Source organism: Cryptosporidium muris, genomic scaffold (genome assembly GCF_000006515.1).
Source record: "Cryptosporidium muris RN66 scf_1106632373461 genomic scaffold, whole genome shotgun sequence".
NCBI lineage: Eukaryota > Apicomplexa > Conoidasida > Eucoccidiorida > Cryptosporidiidae > Cryptosporidium > Cryptosporidium muris.
Window position 1 is genome coordinate 342,202 of NW_002196576.1, and position 24,030 is coordinate 366,231.

General features: G+C 29.1%; 10 protein-coding genes across 10 annotated transcripts, besides 9 other annotated features; 6 read left to right on the forward strand and 4 right to left on the reverse strand.

The window, feature by feature from the left end:
• Nucleotides 1-330: 330 nt before the first annotated feature.
• On the reverse strand, nt 331-1,251 carry CMU_001360 (proteasome subunit alpha type 6, putative; the record flags this gene model as incomplete). Its single annotated transcript, XM_002141578.1, has 2 exons — nt 331-793; nt 956-1,251. The coding sequence occupies 2 exons, from the start codon at nt 1,249-1,251 to the stop codon at nt 331-333; spliced, it is 759 nt and encodes a 252-aa protein (XP_002141614.1).
• Nucleotides 1,252-1,667: 416 nt separating this feature from the next.
• Nucleotides 1,668-2,474, reverse strand: CMU_001370 (uncharacterized protein; the record flags this gene model as incomplete). Its single annotated transcript, XM_002141579.1, has 2 exons — nt 1,668-2,332; nt 2,405-2,474. 2 exons carry the CDS (start codon nt 2,472-2,474, stop codon nt 1,668-1,670), a joined length of 735 nt encoding a protein of 244 aa, XP_002141615.1.
• Nucleotides 2,475-2,580: 106 nt separating this feature from the next.
• On the forward strand, nt 2,581-3,318 carry CMU_001380 (uncharacterized protein; the record flags this gene model as incomplete). Its single annotated transcript, XM_002141580.1, has 1 exon — nt 2,581-3,318. One exon carries the CDS (start codon nt 2,581-2,583, stop codon nt 3,316-3,318), a length of 738 nt encoding a protein of 245 aa, XP_002141616.1.
• Nucleotides 3,319-3,613: 295 nt separating this feature from the next.
• Nucleotides 3,614-4,993, forward strand: CMU_001390 (uncharacterized protein; the record flags this gene model as incomplete). Its single annotated transcript, XM_002141581.1, has 1 exon — nt 3,614-4,993. One exon carries the CDS (start codon nt 3,614-3,616, stop codon nt 4,991-4,993), a length of 1,380 nt encoding a protein of 459 aa, XP_002141617.1.
• Nucleotides 4,128-4,150: a sequence feature (AT_rich).
• Nucleotides 4,994-5,378: 385 nt separating the features above from the next.
• Nucleotides 5,379-5,415: a sequence feature (AT_rich).
• A 758-nt stretch (nt 5,416-6,173) lies between these two features.
• On the reverse strand, nt 6,174-7,166 carry CMU_001400 (uncharacterized protein; the record flags this gene model as incomplete). The annotated part of the gene is made up of 1 exon (XM_002141582.1): nt 6,174-7,166. One exon carries the CDS (start codon nt 7,164-7,166, stop codon nt 6,174-6,176), a length of 993 nt encoding a protein of 330 aa, XP_002141618.1.
• A 317-nt stretch (nt 7,167-7,483) lies between these two features.
• CMU_001410 (IQ calmodulin-binding motif family protein) lies at nt 7,484-13,978 on the forward strand (the record flags this gene model as incomplete). Its single annotated transcript, XM_002141583.1, has 1 exon — nt 7,484-13,978. One exon carries the CDS (start codon nt 7,484-7,486, stop codon nt 13,976-13,978), a length of 6,495 nt encoding a protein of 2,164 aa, XP_002141619.1.
• Nucleotides 11,290-11,318: a sequence feature (AT_rich).
• A 94-nt stretch (nt 13,979-14,072) lies between the features above and the next one.
• Nucleotides 14,073-14,138: a sequence feature (AT_rich).
• Nucleotides 14,139-14,479: 341 nt separating this feature from the next.
• Nucleotides 14,480-14,504: a microsatellite.
• A 157-nt stretch (nt 14,505-14,661) lies between these two features.
• Nucleotides 14,662-16,893, forward strand: CMU_001420 (uncharacterized protein; the record flags this gene model as incomplete). Its single annotated transcript, XM_002141584.1, has 1 exon — nt 14,662-16,893. One exon carries the CDS (start codon nt 14,662-14,664, stop codon nt 16,891-16,893), a length of 2,232 nt encoding a protein of 743 aa, XP_002141620.1.
• A 386-nt stretch (nt 16,894-17,279) lies between these two features.
• Nucleotides 17,280-17,316: a sequence feature (AT_rich).
• Nucleotides 17,317-17,586: 270 nt separating this feature from the next.
• CMU_001430 (nucleolar protein 5, putative) lies at nt 17,587-18,984 on the forward strand (the record flags this gene model as incomplete). Its single annotated transcript, XM_002141585.1, has 1 exon — nt 17,587-18,984. One exon carries the CDS (start codon nt 17,587-17,589, stop codon nt 18,982-18,984), a length of 1,398 nt encoding a protein of 465 aa, XP_002141621.1.
• A 115-nt stretch (nt 18,985-19,099) lies between these two features.
• CMU_001440 (phosphatidylserine decarboxylase family protein) lies at nt 19,100-20,402 on the reverse strand (the record flags this gene model as incomplete). Its single annotated transcript, XM_002141586.1, has 2 exons — nt 19,100-20,065; nt 20,262-20,402. The coding sequence occupies 2 exons, from the start codon at nt 20,400-20,402 to the stop codon at nt 19,100-19,102; spliced, it is 1,107 nt and encodes a 368-aa protein (XP_002141622.1).
• A 609-nt stretch (nt 20,403-21,011) lies between these two features.
• Nucleotides 21,012-21,060: a sequence feature (AT_rich).
• A 178-nt stretch (nt 21,061-21,238) lies between these two features.
• Nucleotides 21,239-21,305: a sequence feature (AT_rich).
• Nucleotides 21,306-22,076: 771 nt separating this feature from the next.
• Nucleotides 22,077-22,107: a sequence feature (AT_rich).
• A 763-nt stretch (nt 22,108-22,870) lies between these two features.
• On the forward strand, nt 22,871-23,644 carry CMU_001450 (40S ribosomal protein SA, putative; the record flags this gene model as incomplete). The annotated part of the gene is made up of 1 exon (XM_002141587.1): nt 22,871-23,644. The coding sequence occupies one exon, from the start codon at nt 22,871-22,873 to the stop codon at nt 23,642-23,644; it is 774 nt and encodes a 257-aa protein (XP_002141623.1).
• Nucleotides 23,645-24,030: the final 386 nt, after the last annotated feature.

Genomic DNA, 24,030 nt, shown 5'->3' on the forward strand with positions numbered 1-24,030 from the left:
ATGAAAATTCCACGAAAATAAAAGCGCCACAGTTGCCAAGTATTTTCTTACAAACTATAAAAAAGGTCAAATATTAGACAGAAGCATTCTTAGAACAAAAAGTGATCTTGTAGATTCTAATTTATCAAATAAAGATAGGATCACAAATGTTATAGAGTTATTTAGATAGTATCAAAGTGTTACTTCCTACTATCCTAGATGTGGTACATAAATCTGTGGGAAATAAAGTAGGCTGATAAATTTAATAAAATAATTCTTTTTACCATTTTCTCTACATCATGTCTCGCTTGTTAAGAGTCAATTATCTAAGAAGTTAGTTTAAATATTACTTTAATCCTTCTCAGCAATAGTTGTTAAACATTCATCTATTTCAATTTCAGAGAGTAGCCTAAACATCGGTTGATTAACCGTAACAACTCCAACTTCAATATCTCCACACTTAAAGTCAACACCTAAAGTACTTTGTAGAGATTCAATAGTTGCATTAATTACGTCTATTGAAGAAGATAATTGTGTCTTTTTAAGAATCTTCTCCAAAATATTGGTTCCCTCTCGTTCTTTGGATCCAATGGCACATGCTTTGTAAGATGCAAAGTACCCTGCTGGATCTACCTTATAAATAGAAGGCCCATCTTCATCATCTATAGATACAAACATTGCAGAGGCTCCTAAAAGCCTCATAGATGCATGTTGGGTATACATTTGATTTACATCTGCTGCTTTATGGCATAGATATGATACAGGCATCTCCATACCATTATTAAAAGCAAAATCACTTGCTATTTCTCTACATCTATAAAAAAAAAAAGATATCAAAAATATTGGAAATAAAGGAGACATTGATTCGTAGATAGATTGTATTATATAGATTACCAGGAATATCTATTACAATCTACTTTCTCACTTGAAAATAAAATATACTATCTTACTAATATAATTAGTTATAAAAACTTACTTTGATATCATGGCTTTACAGTCAGGTCCTATCCCTAAAGCTACAGCTCCAATACCCTTTCGAATACGGAACATGGATGTTACATAAGAAGTATCCAATAGCTTATCCTGTTGTCCCTGTTGATTAGGTACCTTCTTCTGGCAAGCAATACAAACAGTATCTGTCCCCTTAATTGCTATTGCTGTTAAATTAGAATTTTTAACTGCTCTAAAAGCATATTCAATTTGGTACAATTTGCCCTCTGGAGAAAAAATTGTAATATGACGATCATGCAAAGATTGAGATGCACGAGACATTTCTCAATATTATAATGTTAAGTACTTGTAAAATGTAAAGAAACACTACAGTCTATCTTATCACACCCCCCTACCATTTCATAAGAAAACTCATCTGCACAAATGGCGCCTGATAAAATTGTTTGGCCTTTTTGGCGCTATTTCTGTGAATTTTTACTACAATTATGATCTAGACTCACTGTTAAAATATTTGTAGTTGTCTACACAAATGAGTCTACAAGCGCTATAAATAAACCACTTAATTTGTGAACATAGCATTGTGAAACATAGTAGAGTAGTGCTATAGCGATGTTATTGGTACATTAGGAAGTAAGAATATAACCCAACAATACCTGAATTAGTAATAATATATCAGAGTCATTAAATAATTAGTGAAATTGACTATATATAGTAGAAATTAGTTTAACTAGACAATACTAATCACTAATTTCAACAATTTGTATTGCCTCTACATCAGAATCTGAGCTCAAATCAATACTTATCTTTTGAGTCTCCTCTTTATAGGCATATGAGTTACTTATTTGCTTGTTAATTACACTATAATTCCTAGTTTTATCTGAATCTGAAATCTTTGTGAATTTACCACCACATTTAGAAAGATGTAGATTCCACCATGAATCATTTGGACCTGGAGTACGATTAATGGAACGTTTTACAAAACCATAATATGGAGCTTCTAATCTACAAGGACCATTGCAACGCCATATATTCGTACGATAAAAATTGACTTCATTAATAAATGAATGATATATTGTTATATTCAAACCTGTTTTCATATTAATTCTATTCATATGAAATATGAATTCTGGTCCATGAGCTGATCTATCTTTACAATTATTTGTAACAAATAAATAAGCATGTATTAATTCATGCAATAATGTTTCTTTAAGTTCTTTAACTGATCTATATTTTAGTAAAGGTTCCGACAAACTAATGACACATCTTCCACCAATTTCATAGGTACATGTTCCAGCACAAAGCTTCATTCTTGAGCTCCATCTAACTATCACAGAACCTAAATTACCACCAAAATATAAATCATTATAGTAAAGAAATAACTCGTGGATATCAGGAAATTCCCCTTTATCTTCTTCAATTAAAAGATCACTCAACTTGGAAATTTTTACTTTTCTGAAAAAATCCTAGATTTCACCTTTTTTAAAAGATAAATTTAAGGCGCCTAGAAATGGTGCATCACGTGGTATTGGCTCTATACTGATCATCCTAATAAGTGAGGGGCGTATGGTAAATAAATGAGCTATTGATAAGTCAGATTAATTAACTCCATATTCAAAACTATAATCATATTGATTAGTAGAAATTGAGGAGATGACTTTTATTTTTACTAAAAGTTGGTATTTAGTAACCTATGGTATCTTAGTCACTACTACTTGGACTATTACACTTTTAGCTGTAATACTTGGTAATATTCGTGATAAAGATTCTGCATTTTCACTTTTTATACTACCGTTACAAATATCGCAAACTATAGCAGTTTTCGATATTCTAAATTCTTTATTTGGTCTGGTGTCATCCCCTATATTTCCAACATCAGTTCAGGTTTTATCTCGTCTTCATATTGTATGGATTATTTTTTTCCTTTCTCCTGAAAACTCTCCTCAGATTACAACTATATTTTCAAGCATACTAGTAATAGCTTGGAGCTTATCTGAGCTAATTCGATACCCTTATTATATAGTCTTAAAATTATCAAATATTTATCCCAATATAAAGATGCCAGTATTTCTCAAATGGCTAAGATATACTGCCTTTATTATATTGTATCCTATAGGGATACTTTCCGAAGTTGTGATCTGTTCAAATTTTATCTATGATATTCGAAGTCACTCTTCTATTAAAGATTCAATATATTTAAAATTGATTCATTTTCCTCAGGAAATGCCAAACAAGTTTAACTTTGAAGTAAATCTTGCACACATATATATATCTATACTATGCCTCTATATACCAGGATCTATATATATGTATAGTTATATGCTATATCAACGTAAGAAATCTTTAACAAATTTATGGAGAACAGATTCTGATTATTTAAAAAGTGAATAATTTGGTTAAAATTAGGGATTTAATAATGGGATATAGTGGTTTATCGACAAACTTTTATAAAGCCTTTCAATTTCAATTTTAGTATATAATAACTAATAACACTAATATAATGTCACTCTATTTAATCATTGATATTATTTGGCAATTTTCTTATTATTTGCTATTGTTATATAATAGTGTGGGATTTTGTATAATGATTTATAATTTTTCAAAAACTGTCTAATCCTAATATTTCTAAAATGTATATCCTAATTTTGCAATTAATATAAGTACATTAATTAAAGTTTCTTTATAGATGACTTTTAATTCTATCAAAGATTTGAATAATGAAACTATGGAAACTGAGCTTAACAATTCATATGACTTTGAATTAAAAATCTTGAAATGTAATAGGAGACTTGAAAAGATTCAAAAATATATTAAAGAGAAATCTCTAAGGAAAAAGCAGTTAATAAATAAAATTAAAAGTCCTGAACCAAAGAATATGGTTAAGTTTGACAAATACTCTCGGGAAATTTCAGATAGTTCTTGTGATGAAGGTCTTGTTGAAGAATTACTTACAAAGTACACTGAACAATCTTTAAACAACATTATCAATTGTAATCCAAATATTTATGGAGATAATAATATTTTATGTAAACATAATAAGCTCTTGAATTCTTTAGGAAAGAGCTTTGAAGATAATCAGAACTGTATCATAGACTGCTGTGGAAATGTGGAGATAAACAACTGCAATACATCATATAGAGATAATATTCCATGTCAATATATTAAAAGTGAAGAATGTGACATGAAATCTCCTTGTATACAAAATAAAATATTTAATTTTAAAGTAGATAACTTAGAAAAACTTCAGTCTATACAAGACCAATATTGTACTAATTTATTATGTCCTAAAGGAAAGGATCTAGTCAAACCATGTGAAGTATGTTTAGAAGATATAGAAAAAGTTCATAGATGCAAATGCAAATTTGATAATATAAGAAATAGTTCAGCTAGAACAATAGATAATTTGGAATTTAAAGATATTAAAGATTCTAATAACTGTAAAGATTCAATGATTTCAAAATCAACTTTGACGAATTACAGAGTTTTTTCAGATAAGCTTTCAGAGATAGTTCCTGAATATAAGTTATTCTGTTGGAATAATCATCTCTTTAGGAAAGATAATACTAAAGAAATCAATTTTGATAAAAAATATAATGAGGCTGAGTATATTCTACTTTCTTTGTCTATAAATCCTCCATTTGGAATTAATAGTGAAGATAGTTCACTTTTACCTCATTTATGTAGTGATAGAGAAGTTGATGCACTAATAAAATTTTTGGACCTGAAGTCAATCCCCAATGTTGGGAAATTATATTGTTACTTTGCAAGGAAAAGATTAATAAGATCAATTAGATTAATGAGCAAAGATGAAAATATAAGCCCAACAATTAAAATGTGTATTTATATCGATGAACCGGAAAATTTAATGCTCTATACTATTGGCTCAGCACCAGTTGCTACTAAACAGTCTTTCAACTTTATTCTCAGAAATTATATTACAAAAATTAGAATATCAAGATTTCTGGTTTGTTTAATTCTTGTATACCCATTTGATTTATACAAGGATATCATTACATTAACTACTACAGATAGAGTTTTACCTATTTATTTAGTAGAATTAACCTGAAGCTACTCTATTACCCAGATTTGTTCTTAGTATAACCAAACTTATTTGTAGTGCAACTTTATTAAAGTCTTCTTCTATATTTAGTATGAACTACAAATAAATTATATCAATTCAGAGAATCAGCAACTAGCCATGGTAACAAGCTTGCTACCTGTTTTACATTAAATATGAAATATTACAATTATAAACCAGATGTTGATTTTGAAATAGAATAGCAAAGAGAAAAAAAAAAAGAAATAAGAGTTAAATTATCTACAAATTAGCAATACTAAATTAAATATTAAGTGAACTGACTTTGGAAATTAATATCCAAGGAGAATTTAACCTAAAGAGACTTTATGTAATATTTCATTCTATATTCACCCCTATATATAGAATATAGATCTAATAAAATATTCAATTTAATTTAAAAGATAAATATTGAATATTCTAAGTAATTCCGAAGTATTTAAGAGTCCTCAAAAATAAGTATTAGACTAAAGAAGTATTTACTTAGAGAGACTAGAATAAATAATAAGTTATAGTCACTTTTTTTTTCCTTTTTTTTCTCTTTATTTAGATCAATTAAATTTTGAAAGTTACTACTCATTAATGTGGGTATAAATCTCCAATAATGAAGTGATCACCTATTTCTTCAGTAAATTTAATCTTATTTTATTAGTAAAGTCAAACAAGGGTTAATTATGTATGTTTACCGACAGATTCCATTGTTAATTCCCCAGATCTCCTTATTTTACCTATCTGCCATATATAAGTGATTCTTGACTATGTTCAATATTTCTACTAAACTACTCCTTTTAAAACAAAAAAAGATGTTTAACTTCAAAAATCTCATTTAAGGTCCTTGGATGATTTAAATTGTAAATTTATTAACTCCTGACTTTAAAAAATCCCTTAATTATTTATATTGAAAACCTCAAATATCCAATTACTTTATATACTTTGTTAAAAGATTCAGATATATTTTGTTTGATACGGCACTAAATTATAGTATCTAAATATTTAAAGGTAATGTAGATAACTACTTTTTCTTTTGGAAATTTTATTTGACAAACTAAATTACAGACTAAAATTAATACTTGAGCAAATCTTTGACGTTATTTAATACAAGTCCAAATAACTGAGGCTATTTAATATATTTCATTCTCTGCGATGTACAATGTAAATATAAATTTAATACTCAAATAGAGTCAACTTTTAATTTTTCGAAAGCTAAGTTATCATAAAAAGCTTTAGATACTGGATCCAGTCTGTTATAATTGGACCCTATAAACATAGGAATTCCCAAGGCATCAGCTTTAATTGGATCTACTTTTCTAATAGTTATCTGATATGGAAGAAAAACCAACAAGTCACTTCTTAATTTCTTCGCTGAATTATAAAAAGTGAAAATCTCCTTATTATTAAATTTTCTAATATTAGATATATTAGGATCTTTTAGTAATTGCAAAAAAAAATTCTGTACCCTTATCAATTCCAATAAATAATCTTTCCCAATAATGGTAGTCTTTCTACACATATTTTTTAAACGGTTATCAATCTTTCTACACAAAGACAATAATCTTGGAATCATTACTTTGAAATATTCTGAAAATTCTTGAAATTCTGCTGACCAAGTATTCATTGCTAATTCCATTTTGAATTTACGTAAAGTTGGATCTAAAGTCTCATCTGGATAAATTGGTAAATTATAATTTTCAGCATTAATTGGTGCTAAAGTATGTGCTGCAATAGAAATTAGGGGACTTAAGGTGATCTCATCACGATATCTCTTGTACATAGGCTTAAATTCTTGTTCATATATAATTAGTTCATCTACAGACCCTTTATTAAGGAGAAATTTCTTATAAATATCGTTCATTACCTCAGTCCTTGTTGCTAAATTCATAATTTCATTGCTATAAGTAATTAATAAGCCTTCTTCAGACAGATCTGTATAATTTAGTAAATTTACAAAGGAGTTTGCAATCACGTTCCATATATAATTTAAAAAAGGTAAATCATTGTCTCTCCACCTTAACTCCTCATTTAGGAAGTAAAATATCCCAGGTTTATGACTATATCCATTAATCATTACACCCCCTGAGGGTGAACGACTATCTATAATTTCCTTTTGTAAAGAATCTTTCACCAGTAATACTACATATAAAATTGTTAACGTGATTAAAGTCATTCAAATTTAAGTTATGATTAACCTCTTATATTAAGAATTAGAAATATAACCTTAGTAAAGACCATTACTTAGAATTTCGTTTAAACTTATCAAAACTAAACCTTAGTACAGGAGCTATTAATAAGTTAAAAATAATTTTTTTGGCGGTATTAGGCATGTCTTTTTGAGACACTTATGCAAGTGGACAAGAAGGCTTAAGTATAAATTTGGTCGGTAGTATCAAATTACATGGAAACATCTTAAAGGGCGAAAATTCAGGAATTAAAAAGTAGTCTACAAATATTTTCATATGTTATTAGTCAAATTAAGTAAAAAAAATGTCGTTTCAAAATACTGGGGTGTTACAAGAAATTGATACAACGCATAATAATGAAGTCTCTCGTGATCTGAATATGATATATGGAACCCCAGTATGGATTTTAGACTATTATAAGGGAAAGCTAAAGTATTTACGTGGGAACTTAAGAGATACAAATTTGGGTAAAAATGTAATGGTTGAATTTATACCAGATAGTTCCAAAAACATCATAAAAATAAAAAGCTATCCAAAAGAGAATATCAACCTAATTGAAGATAATCCAATAAAAAGTCCAGATTTAGTTTTTTTAGATACAACAACATCTCATGGAATAGCTCATATACTTGGTGATAGATGTACAGCTGGTTTTTATTACACATTTAGTGGTAAAGTGCTAATTTTTGTACTTCCTAAAGGGATATCAATTTCACGACTAATGCAAACTTATGATAATGTTCAAGTTCAAAAGTTTTGGATGGAAATGACTACTAGATATGAACCTCATATTTTTTCAGTTACTAGACAATCTTTAATATCATTTAATGAAAAATATATGGACCAAGCATTGATAGCTATGGGAACTGAGGGCACAGGTAAATGTCTAAATATTCACATGATAGTTCGATTCTTGGCTAAGAACTTAAGTTTATACAAGCACTTAAGAAGTTCTATTACTATTTCTGAAAAAGTAGCTGCAATTACTCATTTAATAAGATCTTTAATACAATTCCCTGGTGAATTAATCGTTAGTCAAGATAGGCTATCACAATTTGGAACGAGTGCTGCAGGTCAAATCTGGAGAATTTACATTGATAAAGAATCTTGCTTTTGTGGAATTAATATATTTGTGTGGGGCCTAAATACAAATAGCTTAACATACTGGAGTCGACATACTGGTCAGCCTTTATTTAATATCTTTTATCAGGTTGCTCATGGTATTATTTTAGAAAAAGATAACCCTTTAATAAAAGGATTAGAAATAACAGATTCAGAGAGGGATTTATATTTGATTCAAGTATCTCCACATTTAAGATCAAATATATCAGACCATCTAAAAAACTTTAGAATGACAATAGGATCTTTACACTCACTAGGATTAAGTGATGAACAAAAGATTGAATTTCTTAAGATATTGGTTTCTGTGGTAGTATCCGATGCATATGTATCTCTTTTGATAAATGCTGCAGATGATAACATATCATCTATAAAAATTGTGGTTATTCCAATGTTATCTCGTTTATTAGGTGTGTCAGTTGAGCAGTTAAGTAAAGCAGCAACTACTATTTATTCATTTATACAACTCAGTGTAGGTTTATATTGTAGGCTGGTAGACTGGATCACAGATGCTGTAAATAAGAATATCAGACCTCCACCTAACTATGATATACATACTCTAAATTCAGTATTTTTAATCCATGGTCCGGGTATAGCAGTAAATGGGTATTCTTTATCAAATGCTCTCCAAAATTATTTTGAGGAACATATTAAAAAACTTTATATATATGATACATTTACACGTGAGAGACAGGTTTATAGCTCTGAAGATATACCATTACCTCCAGTAAACTATAGAGATGTGCATCAATCTTTAGATATTTTTGATTCAGAGGATTTTGGGTTATTAAAGGCACTTAGAACAGTCTCAAGGCGTCAGAGAAAATTATATGAATTTTTAGAAGAATTAGAAAAAGATTGTGAAGCAGCAACCCCCGTAATGTACAAATCAACTCCTTCTGATGAATTTGGAAGAATAGATTTGGAACCTTCACGAGAAATATTCAATAAATTACTTAAAAATAAGCCAAATGATAAATTAAAATATATTAGTGAATTAACTAAGGATAATAAGCCGTTAAATAAGAAGGGTGGAGAATTAATCTCCAAGAAATTTTCTAGCAAAAAATTAAATAAAAACCCAACTGAAAATGAAATTTCTGACCAAGAAGAATGGGTAAAAGTGATTCAAAATCGTCAATGTAAAATTTCCACGAGTTATCATCAAGATATTAGGGATCGGATTATTAATTTAAGAAGACCTAGAATGAATAAAAATAACTATACAGATGCAAAAGGGAATGATTTATTTAGTGTTGTAGCTGATAATTTTAAAATTGACGGAGTTGAATCATTAAACCAATCAACTGTATATATTGAAAATGAATCACAAGATGATATACCCGAATTTTTACCAGTAGAAATATCTATTGAGCACTCATTTGGTCAATATAATTATAATATTTTAGGTATGGCTGATGAAGATATTATGAACCAAGTTAGTCCAGCTATTGCAAAATTGTTTAGAAAATCTAAAAATTCGATAATTAAGAATTGTTGGAGTACTTTAGAAAAGAGTGAACAAAAAAAATCTCAAGATAAAAATGTAAATAAAGCAAATAAAAAAAGAAATAACGAAAATATTGAAGAAGATGTAGATATTATACAATTTGAAGAAGCATGGAATAAGGCAAATTTAGATATGGATATGAACTGGCTACGCCTTAGTGCATTACCAGGATGTCCATCAATGTCGCAAATTGCCTATACATCATCAATATTACTAGGTAAATTTTTAAAAGAATCTGAAAATAGATATATAATTTGTTGTAAAAGCTTTAAACCTCACATAACTCTCCCAGATAAAGAAAACGAATTAAATAATGAATTAGATACTGTAGACGAAGGAGTTATAGCTGAGGAGATTGTTAGATATGATGTAACGGCACAAGTAATACATCAACAATATGGCTACACAGTTCGTATACCCCTAAGGATTTTCTTATATAACTTTAGTCAAATATTTATACCTCGTATTTATAAGCAAGGGATAGAGCAAATAAAAAATAATGATAATTTAGGGGATGCAGTTAGGATATTAATGGAAGGAATGGATGTTCCTCCTACAGAATATTTTATTGGTAAATATAGCATTTTTATTCGTAATAAAATGATTTTAGTTTTAGAAAAAAGGCGTGAAGAATATCTTAAAGCTATGTTACCAGCAGCCATTAAACTCCAACAAGCATGGAGAACTTTAAGACCAAGACTGTTTTTAGCACAACTACACTCTTTTAGTGTTAGAATTCAAGCTTTGGCAAGAAGAAGATTTGTAAAGATTTGGTGTAAGTCAGTAGCTATATTACGTAATTTACTATGCGGAATATCATTATTAATCCATTTAACTATTCCATGGGTTAAAACTTCAACAATCTTTGATAAATTGGAGGAATTGGCTTATAAACGTGAAGAAGAACACCAATTCTTTAGAAATACAGCAGCTACAGCTATTCAAACATGGTGGAGAGGAGAAATGGTTCGGCGTAAAATTTTGATACTTCATTATAATCAATTCAGAGAATTTTCTATTCTTGTTATACAATCCACATGGCGTACATTTAAAGCCCAAGCAACTTTAGTTGAAAAATTAGCATTTGCAAAAACTCCAAATTACAAGGCTACGAAAATTCAAGCTGTATTTCGTGGCTGGAGAGAACGTAAACGTTTTGGAAAACTATTTAAACTGAATCGATGCTTATTAGCTCTAAAACGTAAATCCTGTATTCGAATAGGTATTGCAAAACACATTGAATATAGAGGAATGTTAAGACGTAGTCATATATCTAGAGAACAAATACGGTCTCATAGAGAAATAGTCAATAAAGCTATTATAATCCAAAGAGTTTTTAGGATGGCATTTTATAGAAAACAATATTTAACTTTGATACATGCAGCACGAGTTGTGCAATGCCGTGCATATACTTGCTTAGAAGTTTATAGATATTTTAAAGTGCTAAAATCTGCATCAATGATTCAACATTGGTGGCGTGCATTATATAAATTCAAAATATTATTAAATTCAGGTGATATATTAATGAAAAGATTAAAACAATTCCCAGTTCGCATAAAATTAAGTCATGATCCTGTAAAACGTAATGAAGAATTTCAAAATCTATTAAATAGAGAATTTATACAATTCGATATGATGAGATATCCCTTGTTGAAAATGCAAGGATTATTTCAACCTTTGGCAAGAATTGTTGAAAGTAATACAGTCTTTTTAAATCCAGTTGAACTTAAAATATCACATGATATACGTGAATCTTATCCTAGTACATGGGGCAGATGCTTTGTAACTTTATGTAGACGATTATGTGCAGCTATTTTTGATATAGCTCCAACTAAACAATTTCCACCACTTAAAATTATTCAATTCTCAATTGGCCAGAATCATTCTTTAGCTTTAATAGCCGAAAGAGTTTTAGCTGGACAAGATAATAGTGAATCTGCAACATTTGACACAACTTCAATGAATAAGAACAATTCTAAAAGACTCAATAATGATAATCATCCAGATAATGAAAATTTTAAACAAAATCATGCATTAATTGGACAACAATCTGGCAAATTATTAAATTTTGAGTATAAAAATCATGTCTATGCGTGGGGGTTGAATAATGCTGGGCAGTTAGGATCTTGTGAAATTGATCGTTCTTCTACAAATATCAAAGAACCTGTCCAATTTATTGATTCGGAATATCGTTATACAAAGTGTTCAGATACTGGTAATAGGATTCGTTATTTATTAAGACAAGTGGATTATACAAGAAAAATACGTTGGGTTGGATGTGGAACTGATTACTCTGCAGCTATAACATATGATGGTAAATTATTTACCTGGGGTGATAATACTTTTGGACAATGTGGACATGGTCATGATATAGATTATGTTTCAAGCCCCGAAGTACTTAAGGCTTTAAAAGAGGAACAAATATATATGGCATCATGCGGATCAAGACATTGTGCTGTAGTTACCCAGAATGGAGCTGTTTATATTTGGGGTGCAGGTAGTCATGTATGCCTTGAAGATAACCGATTTGAAAAATTATGTAACAAAATGAAAGATTATGACTTAGTAAAAGTGAGTTCAAATTTTTATGAGCCATATAGAATAGATCTTGGTAATTTAGAAGATCATAATCAAAAATATGGAACTAAAAATCAAGATAAAGGAAGTTGTTATTCTACAAATGGATGTCTAAAAGCTTCATCTAATAGTTTTATGTATGGAGGAATAAGACATTTAATATGTGGGAATGGTTTTAACATTATATGTGGTCAAGATTTATATATCTGGGGTAGAAATGATAAGGGACAATTAGGTAATAGTAATAGAAAGCATGTATTAAAACCCCAAATATTGAAGTTACCCACATTAGAGTCTTTGAATTTAAAATTTTTTGGAAACATAAAAAAAAAGACAAGAAGGAGAAGCCTAATTGCATTATCTTTGGGTAACAGGACTATCATATCATCAATAAGTGCAGGTTCTGACTTTGTTGCTGCTACAATAGAAAATGGTGTTAATATTATGTATATATGGGGTCACTTTTCAGTTTTTGATCATGTTAGCTCTAGTAATAATTTACTTAGCTCTTCCAATTTTATATTCCAAAACCAGATACTTGCTTCCAAATCTTCTTTAAAATCAATGAGTGAGTCCTGTATAGTAGATAAAGCTATACATTGTCCCACTATAGTTAGACATCCTTTATGGGAAAATAAAATATTAACACAAGTAGCTTGTACAATCAGATCTGTTGCAGTGATAACAGAGGATAGTGAATTATATGGTTTTGATGCCGTTGAATTATTTAAAACAGAATCTGGAAAACTTGTTAATATTACAAAATTTGTTGAGAGGAATACTTCTGAAATAGATGAAAGTTTACTCAAATGGAAAATCCCCAATATATCAAAAAAGGATGCAAAACCTGAAAAAAAAAAAGTAAATATTCCAGATAGTTGTAAAGATTTACCAATTCTCTATATACCAGAAAATTATAGTAGAAGTACTCATTCAAAACATGATCATAATGAAGTTCAAGTTAATACCTTATTTTATTTTGAGCCTATGTTATATCAGTATAGATGTGTTAGAAATACTCAAAAGGTAGGTTTATTAACAGAAAAAGTTTGTTCTAGTATTAGTTCTACAATGAGTATATTGTGGGTTCAACATAGACGTCAAGCATTATCTCAATCTATTCAAAAATCAGTAGAAAATACTGATTTTAATTCAAATAAAATAGATACAAATCGTAAACTTATTACTCAATACAGTAAAAATATAGAAAGTAATAAATCTATTGAAATAAAACCCACAGAATTGAAAAACATAAATTCTAGTAATAATACTGAAATAGATTTACAAGCTAAATTACGATCATCTATTTATGATATAAGTGGTAAATCATTGGGTCCAAATAATAACTTCAAATTAGATACTTCAATATCTTCAAATTCAAACCAATCTAATAATTCTAAACCAGCTATTTCAACTCCAAGTTATAATTTATTGTATAGAGTTCAACCGAAAGATTATATTCCTTCATATTTATATAAGGATACACATAAAACTAGAGGAATTGATAATATTGGTGGTAGTACACTTAATGGCTTATTAAATAAACTAGGAAGTAATTTATATCTCGATCATGAATTGAATGATATTTCATAAAAATGTATTTTTATAATTGGTTTATATTATAACTTGAAATTATTCAAGTTTTATATCTTTATAAGTACTTAAAATTAATCGAATTGTGCTAGTGATATATATATAAAAATATTTCATTATTATTATACTCTAATATTTATAAGTATATAATATATATATACTCAATACAATTTTATAATGATAGATATTATACTCGGATTTTTAGATTTAAATTGCATGAAAATTATCGAGTATGGCACTTTTTTCAAATATATATCGTCTTAATAATAGTAACGACCCTTTTCCGATCTTCTTTTTATCGTTAATTATTAGTATTTGTCTTGCATCACGTATGTTTGGTGTCCCTCATATATAGTTATACAAAAAATGCCAGTATTTAAAATCTTGTAAGTGTAAATTATTACACCTGATTCTATAGAGGAAGTAATACTCATAGTACAAATTTTCTAAGAGATATCAAATTGTACTTTGATTGTAATAATCTAAATACTAATATTGATATTTTATTTTTTTTTTTTTTTTTTTTAATATTAAGTCTGTATACATTTTTACATATCTACAACTTGTAAATTTGTAATATTTAATACTTGAGAATTTGATACTATTTTGATTAACAAGATTCATTCATTACTATTATTATAATATTAAAGATTTTGTATGTTCTTTTAAATTTGATATAAGTTATGTCAATAAGTTTACCAATTGGAAGAGATCCACAAATAGAACTTGAGAATGATCCCAGAGTATTACTGGGATTAGCAGGGATAATTGGATGTGATGAAAACACGGGTAATACCACAAATAATGAGATAAATGAGAGAATAGAACATATTGGGAATACAATAAAGAGAAAACAAGATTATGGATCTGGATCAGTTGGAGAGGGAGATTTCAAACAATATCAACAAGGTGAACAATTAAAAGGTAATGATTTGAGAGTAAGTGATAATATTTTGGATAATTTTTTTATTTCAAACTCGTCTTCTATTATAAACACACCTAGCACAACTTTAAGCCCATTAACTAATCATAATCAAGCTCAAAATTTAGGTATAAATAAAATGACTAGTTTGCCAATGGAAAATTATGGATTATATATGAATAGGATGGACTTAATAGATATAGTATTTGATGAAGAACTAAGTGCAAGAGGAGCAAATCTTGCAGGTCCATTGGTTTATCCAAACTCAGTTAGTTTAATTACACTACAAAAGTTATGGCAGAATTTATTGTTAATAAATAATGTTTTGCAACAACAACCTTCGCCTTCACTTTATCAATCTCTGTTGTCACATATTAATAATGCCGCAGTTACAGCAGCGAATTTGTTTCCAACTCAAATACCATCTTCATATGTAGATATTCAGTCTTGTCACCTGTCCCCTTTGTTGACTTCAATTTGTAATGATAAAACAAATTCTAGTATATACTCTGAAATTTTACAATTTTTAGCTTCACAATGTACACAATTAGTTAGTGGTCAAATTGTAGAATCTGGTGAAATTAGAGTCTCTGGTACAGGAATAAATGACAGCATTAGTACCTTTGGTAATGATAATAGAGAACTTTTTGGAACTCAAGAATGTAATGCAAATATTGTAGATAGTATTGTTAGAGCTCCACAAATAATTGTATCTAATTCCAGCAGTAGTGGTAATACAGTTACAAATAGCCTTGCTAGATCAAATACTAATGGTGTTTCAGAAGATACTTCAAATAATTTCCCTAATTTTACAGCTAGTGAAGATTTAAAAAATAAATCTTTACCCATAGAGCTTACACATTCTTTCACTTGTAATTCTGAATCTAAAAATCTAAAACCAAAACTCATAGGCAACATGAGATTGTCCGGAATACTAAAACATGACCAAATACGAGAGTTATATGATACGAGTACAATACCTAAAGATCTTACTATTCCTCAATATTCTCCAGGTATTAAGTTAGTTTTAGGAGAAGCAGGAAGAGAACTTTTAAGAGCGTGTATAAGAAATAAGGGAATGAAAGGTAAGGATTTACAAAATACATCAATTACTGATTTACTTAAAGCGGCCCACGAAAATGACTTGTGGTTAGTAGCTATTAAGATACATTTGGAGCATCGTGGAGTCATCCCAATGAGTGCTATACACTCAAAGTGGAGGAAGCACAAGTCTATACAAAATAAAGTTAGGCGACAAAAACGTGAAAGAGCATCTGAATTACTTTCATTAGCATCTTGTGTAAATATAAGTAGTGTTGAAATCAATGATATAAATGAAAAGAGAATAAAAGTAGAAAAACATAATGATGAAAAACTAGAATGTGATAGTTCTTTGGAATATTACCCAGGAATAGTTTTAAAGTTAGGACATGAAGGTAGAAAAGCACTTATTAAGGCCATAAGAGGCTGTCATGAACAATCCCCTGAATCTGTTAATCTTGCATTCCAAAAAAATGGAATTTCCTACAGTCAAATTAGAAATGCCACAGTTTCTTTACTACTAAAAATGTCCTATTTATGTGGATTATGGGATGTAGCTGTGAAGTTACATCATCAGCATATGAATAAGAAAAAGAGGTACAATTTTAAATATATTTATGAATTTAACGTAAATGAAAATAAAAGTAAGTCTGAAATATTAAATCATAGTGTTTTAGGTAGACATACGGATTTTATAAAAGATGATCAAGATGAAAAATATAAATATGAGAGTGTTAATGAAGAAAATTCTGAAGTTACTAAAGAAAATAAAAAGAGTGCTCATATATATTTGGATAATAATAACTCAAATGAACTCTGCGCAGATCTTAGAATGATCTCAAACCCTAAAATAGATATTACTTTTTCTCCTCAGCATGAAAATTTTTGTCAAGGTTCAGATTCTGTTGTTCCCTATACAGCCGCATGCTTATCCTCACAAAGTAAACTATAAATAGATTTGTACTCTATTATTTGAATATTATAGTATATATTTCATTCAATTTCAAACTATTGATAAGGAAACTAATAATACCGAATAGATAGGACTGTTAAATGTAGATTTACTAAGAAGATTAAATAGTTATTTTAAAGAAATTCAGTTTTCTATATTCCCTAATATTAAATTATTCTGAAATATTTTACTATATAAAAGATTATAGTTGAGACATCTTATCTACTTAAATATATAGCATCACTTGTTTCAGTTGCAAAAGATGTGATCCGAAATATAGAAACCTCAAAGTTTTTTATAGAGTGAGTTGATCTGACAAGTAACCCTTAAATTTAAGGATATTGGGGATTTAAGGTAGATTAAGTTATAATACAGGTAAACTACTCTATTAATTATATTTTTTTTAACTTATAATCAATATAACTCGAATATATTAACAAAACTATGCCCTATTTCCACTATCAATTTAACTTATGATGTGTGAATCTAGAAAATGATGCAATGCTAATCTTAAAAATATACCCGTAAATCTTAAGGAATGTTTCTTGTACCCCCTAAGAGCGGTAAACAATTATTTTTGAAGCGCTCTATAGAGACGTAAGACTGGATTGTCAGTTTATGACGAGACCTATTCAGTCTCAAAGTTAGGAATTCTGTAGACTTCCTGGGATTTTTTTAAGACTTAATAACATTATGTTAATTCTTCTTGAGACTCCAGCAGGCTATGGCCTGTTTAGAGTCACTAATTCTAAGATTCTGAATATGGATACTGAGGAAATTACAAATTACTTTCAATCAGCAGAGAAGATTCATAAATCCGTTGCTCTAGAGGCATTCCAACGTTTTAAAGATACAAAGTCTGCTCTTTTGGAGACAACAGCTCTGGTAGAGTCACGTATGAGTAAAAGTTTATCAAAGTTCCTCAAAAAGAATATTGAAAGTCCTGCATCGGAATCTTTAGCAGTAGTTGACAAGACTCTTGGTGGTATAATTAAACAGAAATTTGGAATTGATATTATTTATAACCCAAAGATGCAGGAAATAATACGTGGTATAAGGGGTCAACTTACTGATCTTGTGTCTGGTTTAAGTGAGAAGGATATGAAGACTATGGCTCTTTCATTATCCCATTCCTTGAGTCGTTTTAAACTTAAGTTTAGCCCTGAAAAAATTGATACTATGATAATTCAGGCTGTAGCTTTATTGGATGATTTAGATCGAGAACTAAATAATTATGCAATGAGATTACGTGAGTGGTACGGGTGGCATTTTCCTGAACTTGGAAAGATCATTGCTGATCGTGATATTTATGCCAACTGTGTGAAAATCATTGGATTTAGACATAATACTCGTAATGTAGATTTTCAACAGCCTCCTTGTAATATTCCAAGCGATATAGAGGTGGAAATAAAGCAAGCTGCTGAGATATCAATGGGTACAGATATTACGGATGAAGATTTAGAAAATATCATTGAATTATGTGACAGAGTCTTGGAACTTTCCGAATATAGATCATCACTCTCGACTTATCTTAAAGCTAGAATGTCTACTATTGCACCAAACCTCACTTATATGGTTGGTGAGTTGATTGGAGCTCGTTTAATAGCTCATGCTGGAAGTTTGATGAATTTGGCTAAACATCCCTCTAGTACTGTCCAGATTCTAGGTGCAGAGAAGGCTCTATTTAGAGCTCTAAAAACAAAAAAAAGCACACCAAAATATGGTCTTATATATCATGCTGCAGTTGTAGGACAATCAGCTCCTAAACTTAAAGGTAAAATTAGTAGAATCTTGGCAGCAAAGCTTTCTCTATGTGTCCGTGTTGATGCCCTTAACGACCAAATTGAGCCCTCAGTAGCTATTGAAAATAAGAAGTATGTGGAACGTCGTCTGGAGGAACTTAGTAATCAACTAAGTTCTGGGAGACTAGCTTCTTCTGGAAGTAATCGCAGACCTTCTACAACACCATATTATAGTCCAGTAAAGATTCAAGCTGTTGGTAGCTATGATACAGGAGCAGATGTATCAAATTTAAAACGTAAGTCGCATGATCAGGATATTAAGACTCCAACTAAAAAGTCCAAGTATTAAATTTAGAAAAGTAGCTTATTGATATTGAAATTATAATTAAGGACTTTTATACAGCTATCAAGTTGATTTATAATGAATTATAAAAGATATTTAGAATCAAATTAGAAAATGAAGTTTAAGCCCCAACTTTACTAATATCACCTTTATCTTCCACTTTCCCTAATAATGATCCTACTGAGACGTAATCCTCTTTATTTACTACAAATCTAAAGTTTTTACTAGTTCGAAATAATAGTATTATTGTACTTCCCAGTCTAAATTCTCCAATCTCTTCACCCTTCTTAAACTTAATGTTAACTTTATAAATATCCTCAGAATGTGCAGCACAGCTCTCTCCTATATATACAGGAACAGTCTTAGGTGAATTGGTTCTAAGATCAGGAAAATTTTTTAGACGTATATCTGCTACTCCATAAGCAGCTATAGCTACATAGTAAATTTCTCCTTCACTCCAGGTGCCTTTTAAAACAACCCTTTCATTCACTGAGAATAAATCGTTAAGCCGTGACGCGAGACCTTTAAATACAGGAAGACATTCTCCAGTAATATGTTTTACTTCGTAAACTTTGAAGTCAGAAGGAGCATGGAAGTGGTGATAGTTGTGTGGACTCAGATATAAGGTAATAAAAACTAATTTTGAATTACTCTTATTTTCTGGCAATTTGTCTTTAATAACTGCAGATATGCTGAATGTTGCATGTTTAGCCTGAATACACTGATCAGACAAGACATCTCCTAATTCAACAACTTTCCCTTCACAAGGGCTCACAATGGAAGATAGTGAGTAGTCCTTAATTGATATATCAGATAATCTTTTAGATCTTGAGAATAATTCACCAAGTGATTTGTAGTTCTCTAGAGGTTGTGGTAACGTTTCTTCAAAGTATTCCACTTTTTCGGAATATCCAAATTCCTTTAACTTTGTTCCATCTTTATTTCTATAAAGTCCCCAAGGGTTCCAAAATTGACCAATTAAAAGCTTATATATTGGTCTCCTATATGAAATTGGGATTTCAGTATTTAGTATATGTCCCAAGATTCTTGAACGTACTTTTCCAAATATAGTTTTAGCAAGGAAGATCTAAAAAAAGCAAATAATTAGTTTTAGTATTTTGATTTCTATATAATTTTGATAACTTATTTCCAGTACTTCTACTAGATAGTTATAATATTGAATATCTTACTACCAGAAAGTAATATATCAAATTTCGTATTGATTTATTCTCAGAAATCTGATAGTACTTATTAAGTTCATTTTTTATCAAATCAGTACATACCTTACTAGGATTTTGTAAATGATATGTATTTTCAGCCCTATCTATGGTATTTAGGAACTTCTTTTCACAAATTAAATAAGACCCTAACAGACAGCAACCCAATAGTAGTCCTCTTGAAGATGATTTTCCGGTCAATAGCATAGTGCCTTTAGTCAGAAAAACTAAGGAACAGATTTACTTTTCAAAGCTTAAGTCTAATCTCAACCGTATGAATAATAATAACAATATATATCTCTTAATCTTCTGTTAAGCACTATATAGTAAAAAATATCAGACTAATTATTCTATTATTATTTCCAATAAAATGATATGTTATTTAATAAAATTCTTGAGTTCAAGATTGTATAGTAAAGTTACATGGTACTTTTCATTAATTACAAGTTGGATTAGACCATTAATATATATATGTGTACAAGATCTTCCAGAAATGACTATTTTAATTTATACAATTTTCTAAAGTTTTCTTTTTGGTCTTAAAAATTTATTACCCTCAGTATTCTAGCCGTATAATAAAAAGATGTATTGCACTATCTGGCGCAGCTTTATCAAATTATAGGTTTTCCCTAATATGGTACTTATAATATTAGTTGATATTAGATTCTACTCAAATTTTGTGTAATTAGGTAACTTTCGCATATATATCAGGACTTATATGCTATTAGGACTATTTAATAGAATATTGAAGCTGCATTGATACAAAAGTGTATCGTACATAGCTCTATGAAAAGGAACTATAATAAAGCTAAATAGTTTTATATAGATATTAAAAAGTAAATATATATTTTATATGTAATTATTTGATTCAACACTTAGTTTTAAATAGTGAATTTTAATTTGATAATAATATATACCATCTACAAAAATCAATGTACCAGTTTGTAAATATGGATGTTTTTTTCCCAATAAATATTTTGAATAGATAAATAGTTACTTTGAAACTATTTTATTTTACAAACTGAAATATTTAGAATATTTGGATTTTATAAAAAAAAAAATTTAAAAATCTTAGTTTTTTATTTTTTAATACTAATTTAATAAAATAATGAGATAAGAAATAATTCTGAACAGAATATATATTTAGAGATAAATTATATACATAGATTTGTCTATACTAGTAAATTATTAAATAAAACTTAGAAATTCTCTCTACTATAACTTTTTTTTTTGTTTTACTACAGTAATATACTAGCTTGAGGTTTATACAAAGCCTTAGAATCTTAATAAAAAGCCATAATTTGTTTATTGAAAGTAAATTATAATTATCTGTTAGAGTCAAATTATAAATGATTTAAGGTTGCAAATAATGAATATATTTAATACTTCCTTTCAGTGTGTAACTTAGTAACAGCTGAATATGAATGGATAGTCTTAAATAGCTGTAGAATGGATAATAAATAAAATATCGATAGGTTTTCACACTAGAGTTTAGAGCTAATTATAGTGCTTTGTTTTCCTCTCAGAGAATGACTTAAGAAATCAAATTTAGTAGTGTATATTAGGTTTGTTATTTCTTAAATTTAAAATGTAGGACTAATTTCTTTTTTAGAACTCATTTCAGATATTTTAATAATACCATAATAAATATTTTGATAGATGAAAAGTAATCATATATATGATTCAGTACAAATTCTTTATTAATAACCAGTATTATATATTTAAACAGTATATAAAAGAGTTACTGTTTGAGATATTATATGGTCTTTAGTTTTATAGTTAGATTCATAGTAGTATCTTCTTTAGAGTTGAGTACTTTATAGAACATTTACATAGATGAAATATTGAATAAATTACTTTGAAATACTACGATTCAATCACTAATTTTATTATTAATTAATATATTTTTATACTAGACTTTAGATAATATATTGAATATTTCTACTTGATTAGTATATAAAACTTGGAATAATTAGTGATCCTTAATTATTGAGATATAAAGACAACAATATATCCGAGAGATACATCAGTCACCAATATAATTATTTCATATGTTTAATATTAATTGGTTACTAATTATACTTAAAGAAGAAGTACGAACTAGATTTTTAATAGTAGTCAAAGTCTAAATAATACCAAGCAGTAAATATAATCATTCACACATCAAATAAGAAATTGATTCCTATAATGTAAACGGCATCTGAATGAATTAACAAAACAAGTACTTCATATAATTTATTGTCTAGGTTTGACTAAAAACTTGTATTTAACAAGAATATATCTCGTCACTACTTGACACAGATTAATAGTAATATAAGATATTCTGGGAGTTATAAGAGCACAATAATAAAATTTGATACATACTTCTATGTAAATATAAAGTAATCTTATTAAGTAAACATTTAAATGATATCTTTTTGAATAATAAAGATAATTAAGTTTAAGAGAGTTGTATATTATTGAGGATCTAAAAATATTTTGGCGCAATATAGAGACAGCGTGGATTATTTAACGAGACAGGAAGACAATATTTTCTGTCTCGCGGGACCAGCTTTCTAAAAAAATTTGCTTTAAGCAAGCTGAAGAAGGTTATAATAAAGAGCTAACTGTAGGAGTCCAAGTTTACCTAATTTGAATCAATATAAAGTTATTGTTAATAGGGGTCAGAAATAAACATGCCATCAGCGGAAACACGCAAGCTTGATGATATTGCAAAGATGATTGTCTGCAAAACTCATATTGGTACAAAGAATGTTGAAGATAAGATGTTATCATATGTTTATAAGAGAACTCATGAGGGGATCTTTTTGATAAATTTAGCGAAGACTTGGGAGAAAATTCAATTGGCAGCTCGTATCATTGTTACTATTGACAATCTTGCAGACGTTGTTGTGGTGTCCCAAAGACCCTATGGATCTAGACCAGCACTGAAATTTGCTCAGCACACAGGAGCCCATGCTATGGTTGGACGATTTACACCTGGTACACTAACTAATCAGATTACCCAGAAATTTATGGAACCTCGTCTATTAATTGTTACAGACCCACGTGTAGACTCTCAAGCTGTAATTGAAAGCTCCTATGCAAATATCCCCGTAATTGCCTTATGTGATACTGACTCTCCATTACAATATGTAGATGTTGCTATTCCATGTAATAATAAGGGTAAGGAGTCTATTGCCTTGATGTACTATCTATTAGCTCGTGAAGTTAATTTCTTAAGAGGTAAAACTGACAAATGGGAAGTAATAGTTGATGTATTCTTTTGGAGAGATCCTGAGGAATATGATAATAATTCTGCAGCAGTTGCAGATTTGGAATTAGCTGATGGTATAGGAGCTGACATTGAAGGTCCTAATGTAGAAGCTGGAGCATCTGCAGTAGAATGGAGTGGAGCAACTGGCAATTGGAGTGCTGCAGCTGCAGATGAATGGAGAAATGCACCATAATTACTTAGATATCGGAATATTTTAAGGACTCAGAATTTAAGAAGTTCAGTTTTTTTGAAAATTTAATAAATACATTTGATACTTAACAACTAGTTTGTTGTAATATTTAAATACATAAATAACTTGAATTATCACTTAGCTCATTAGCTTAATTATTGGCTAGCTTGTTAATATTCTCTCTATCATATACTTTTCCATTAGCTTATAATTAGATATAAGTGTAGTCTTCTTATTTTGTTTTACTTAGAATATTTAATCAATTTATTCTCCAGCATGTGGTACACCTAGCAATTCTTGGGATGCAAACCTAGTATCCTCAATTTGTGTCTTTAGTTTCTTTACTAACCTATTTAGTATACTCACTGATTTAATACAAATAGATGAGA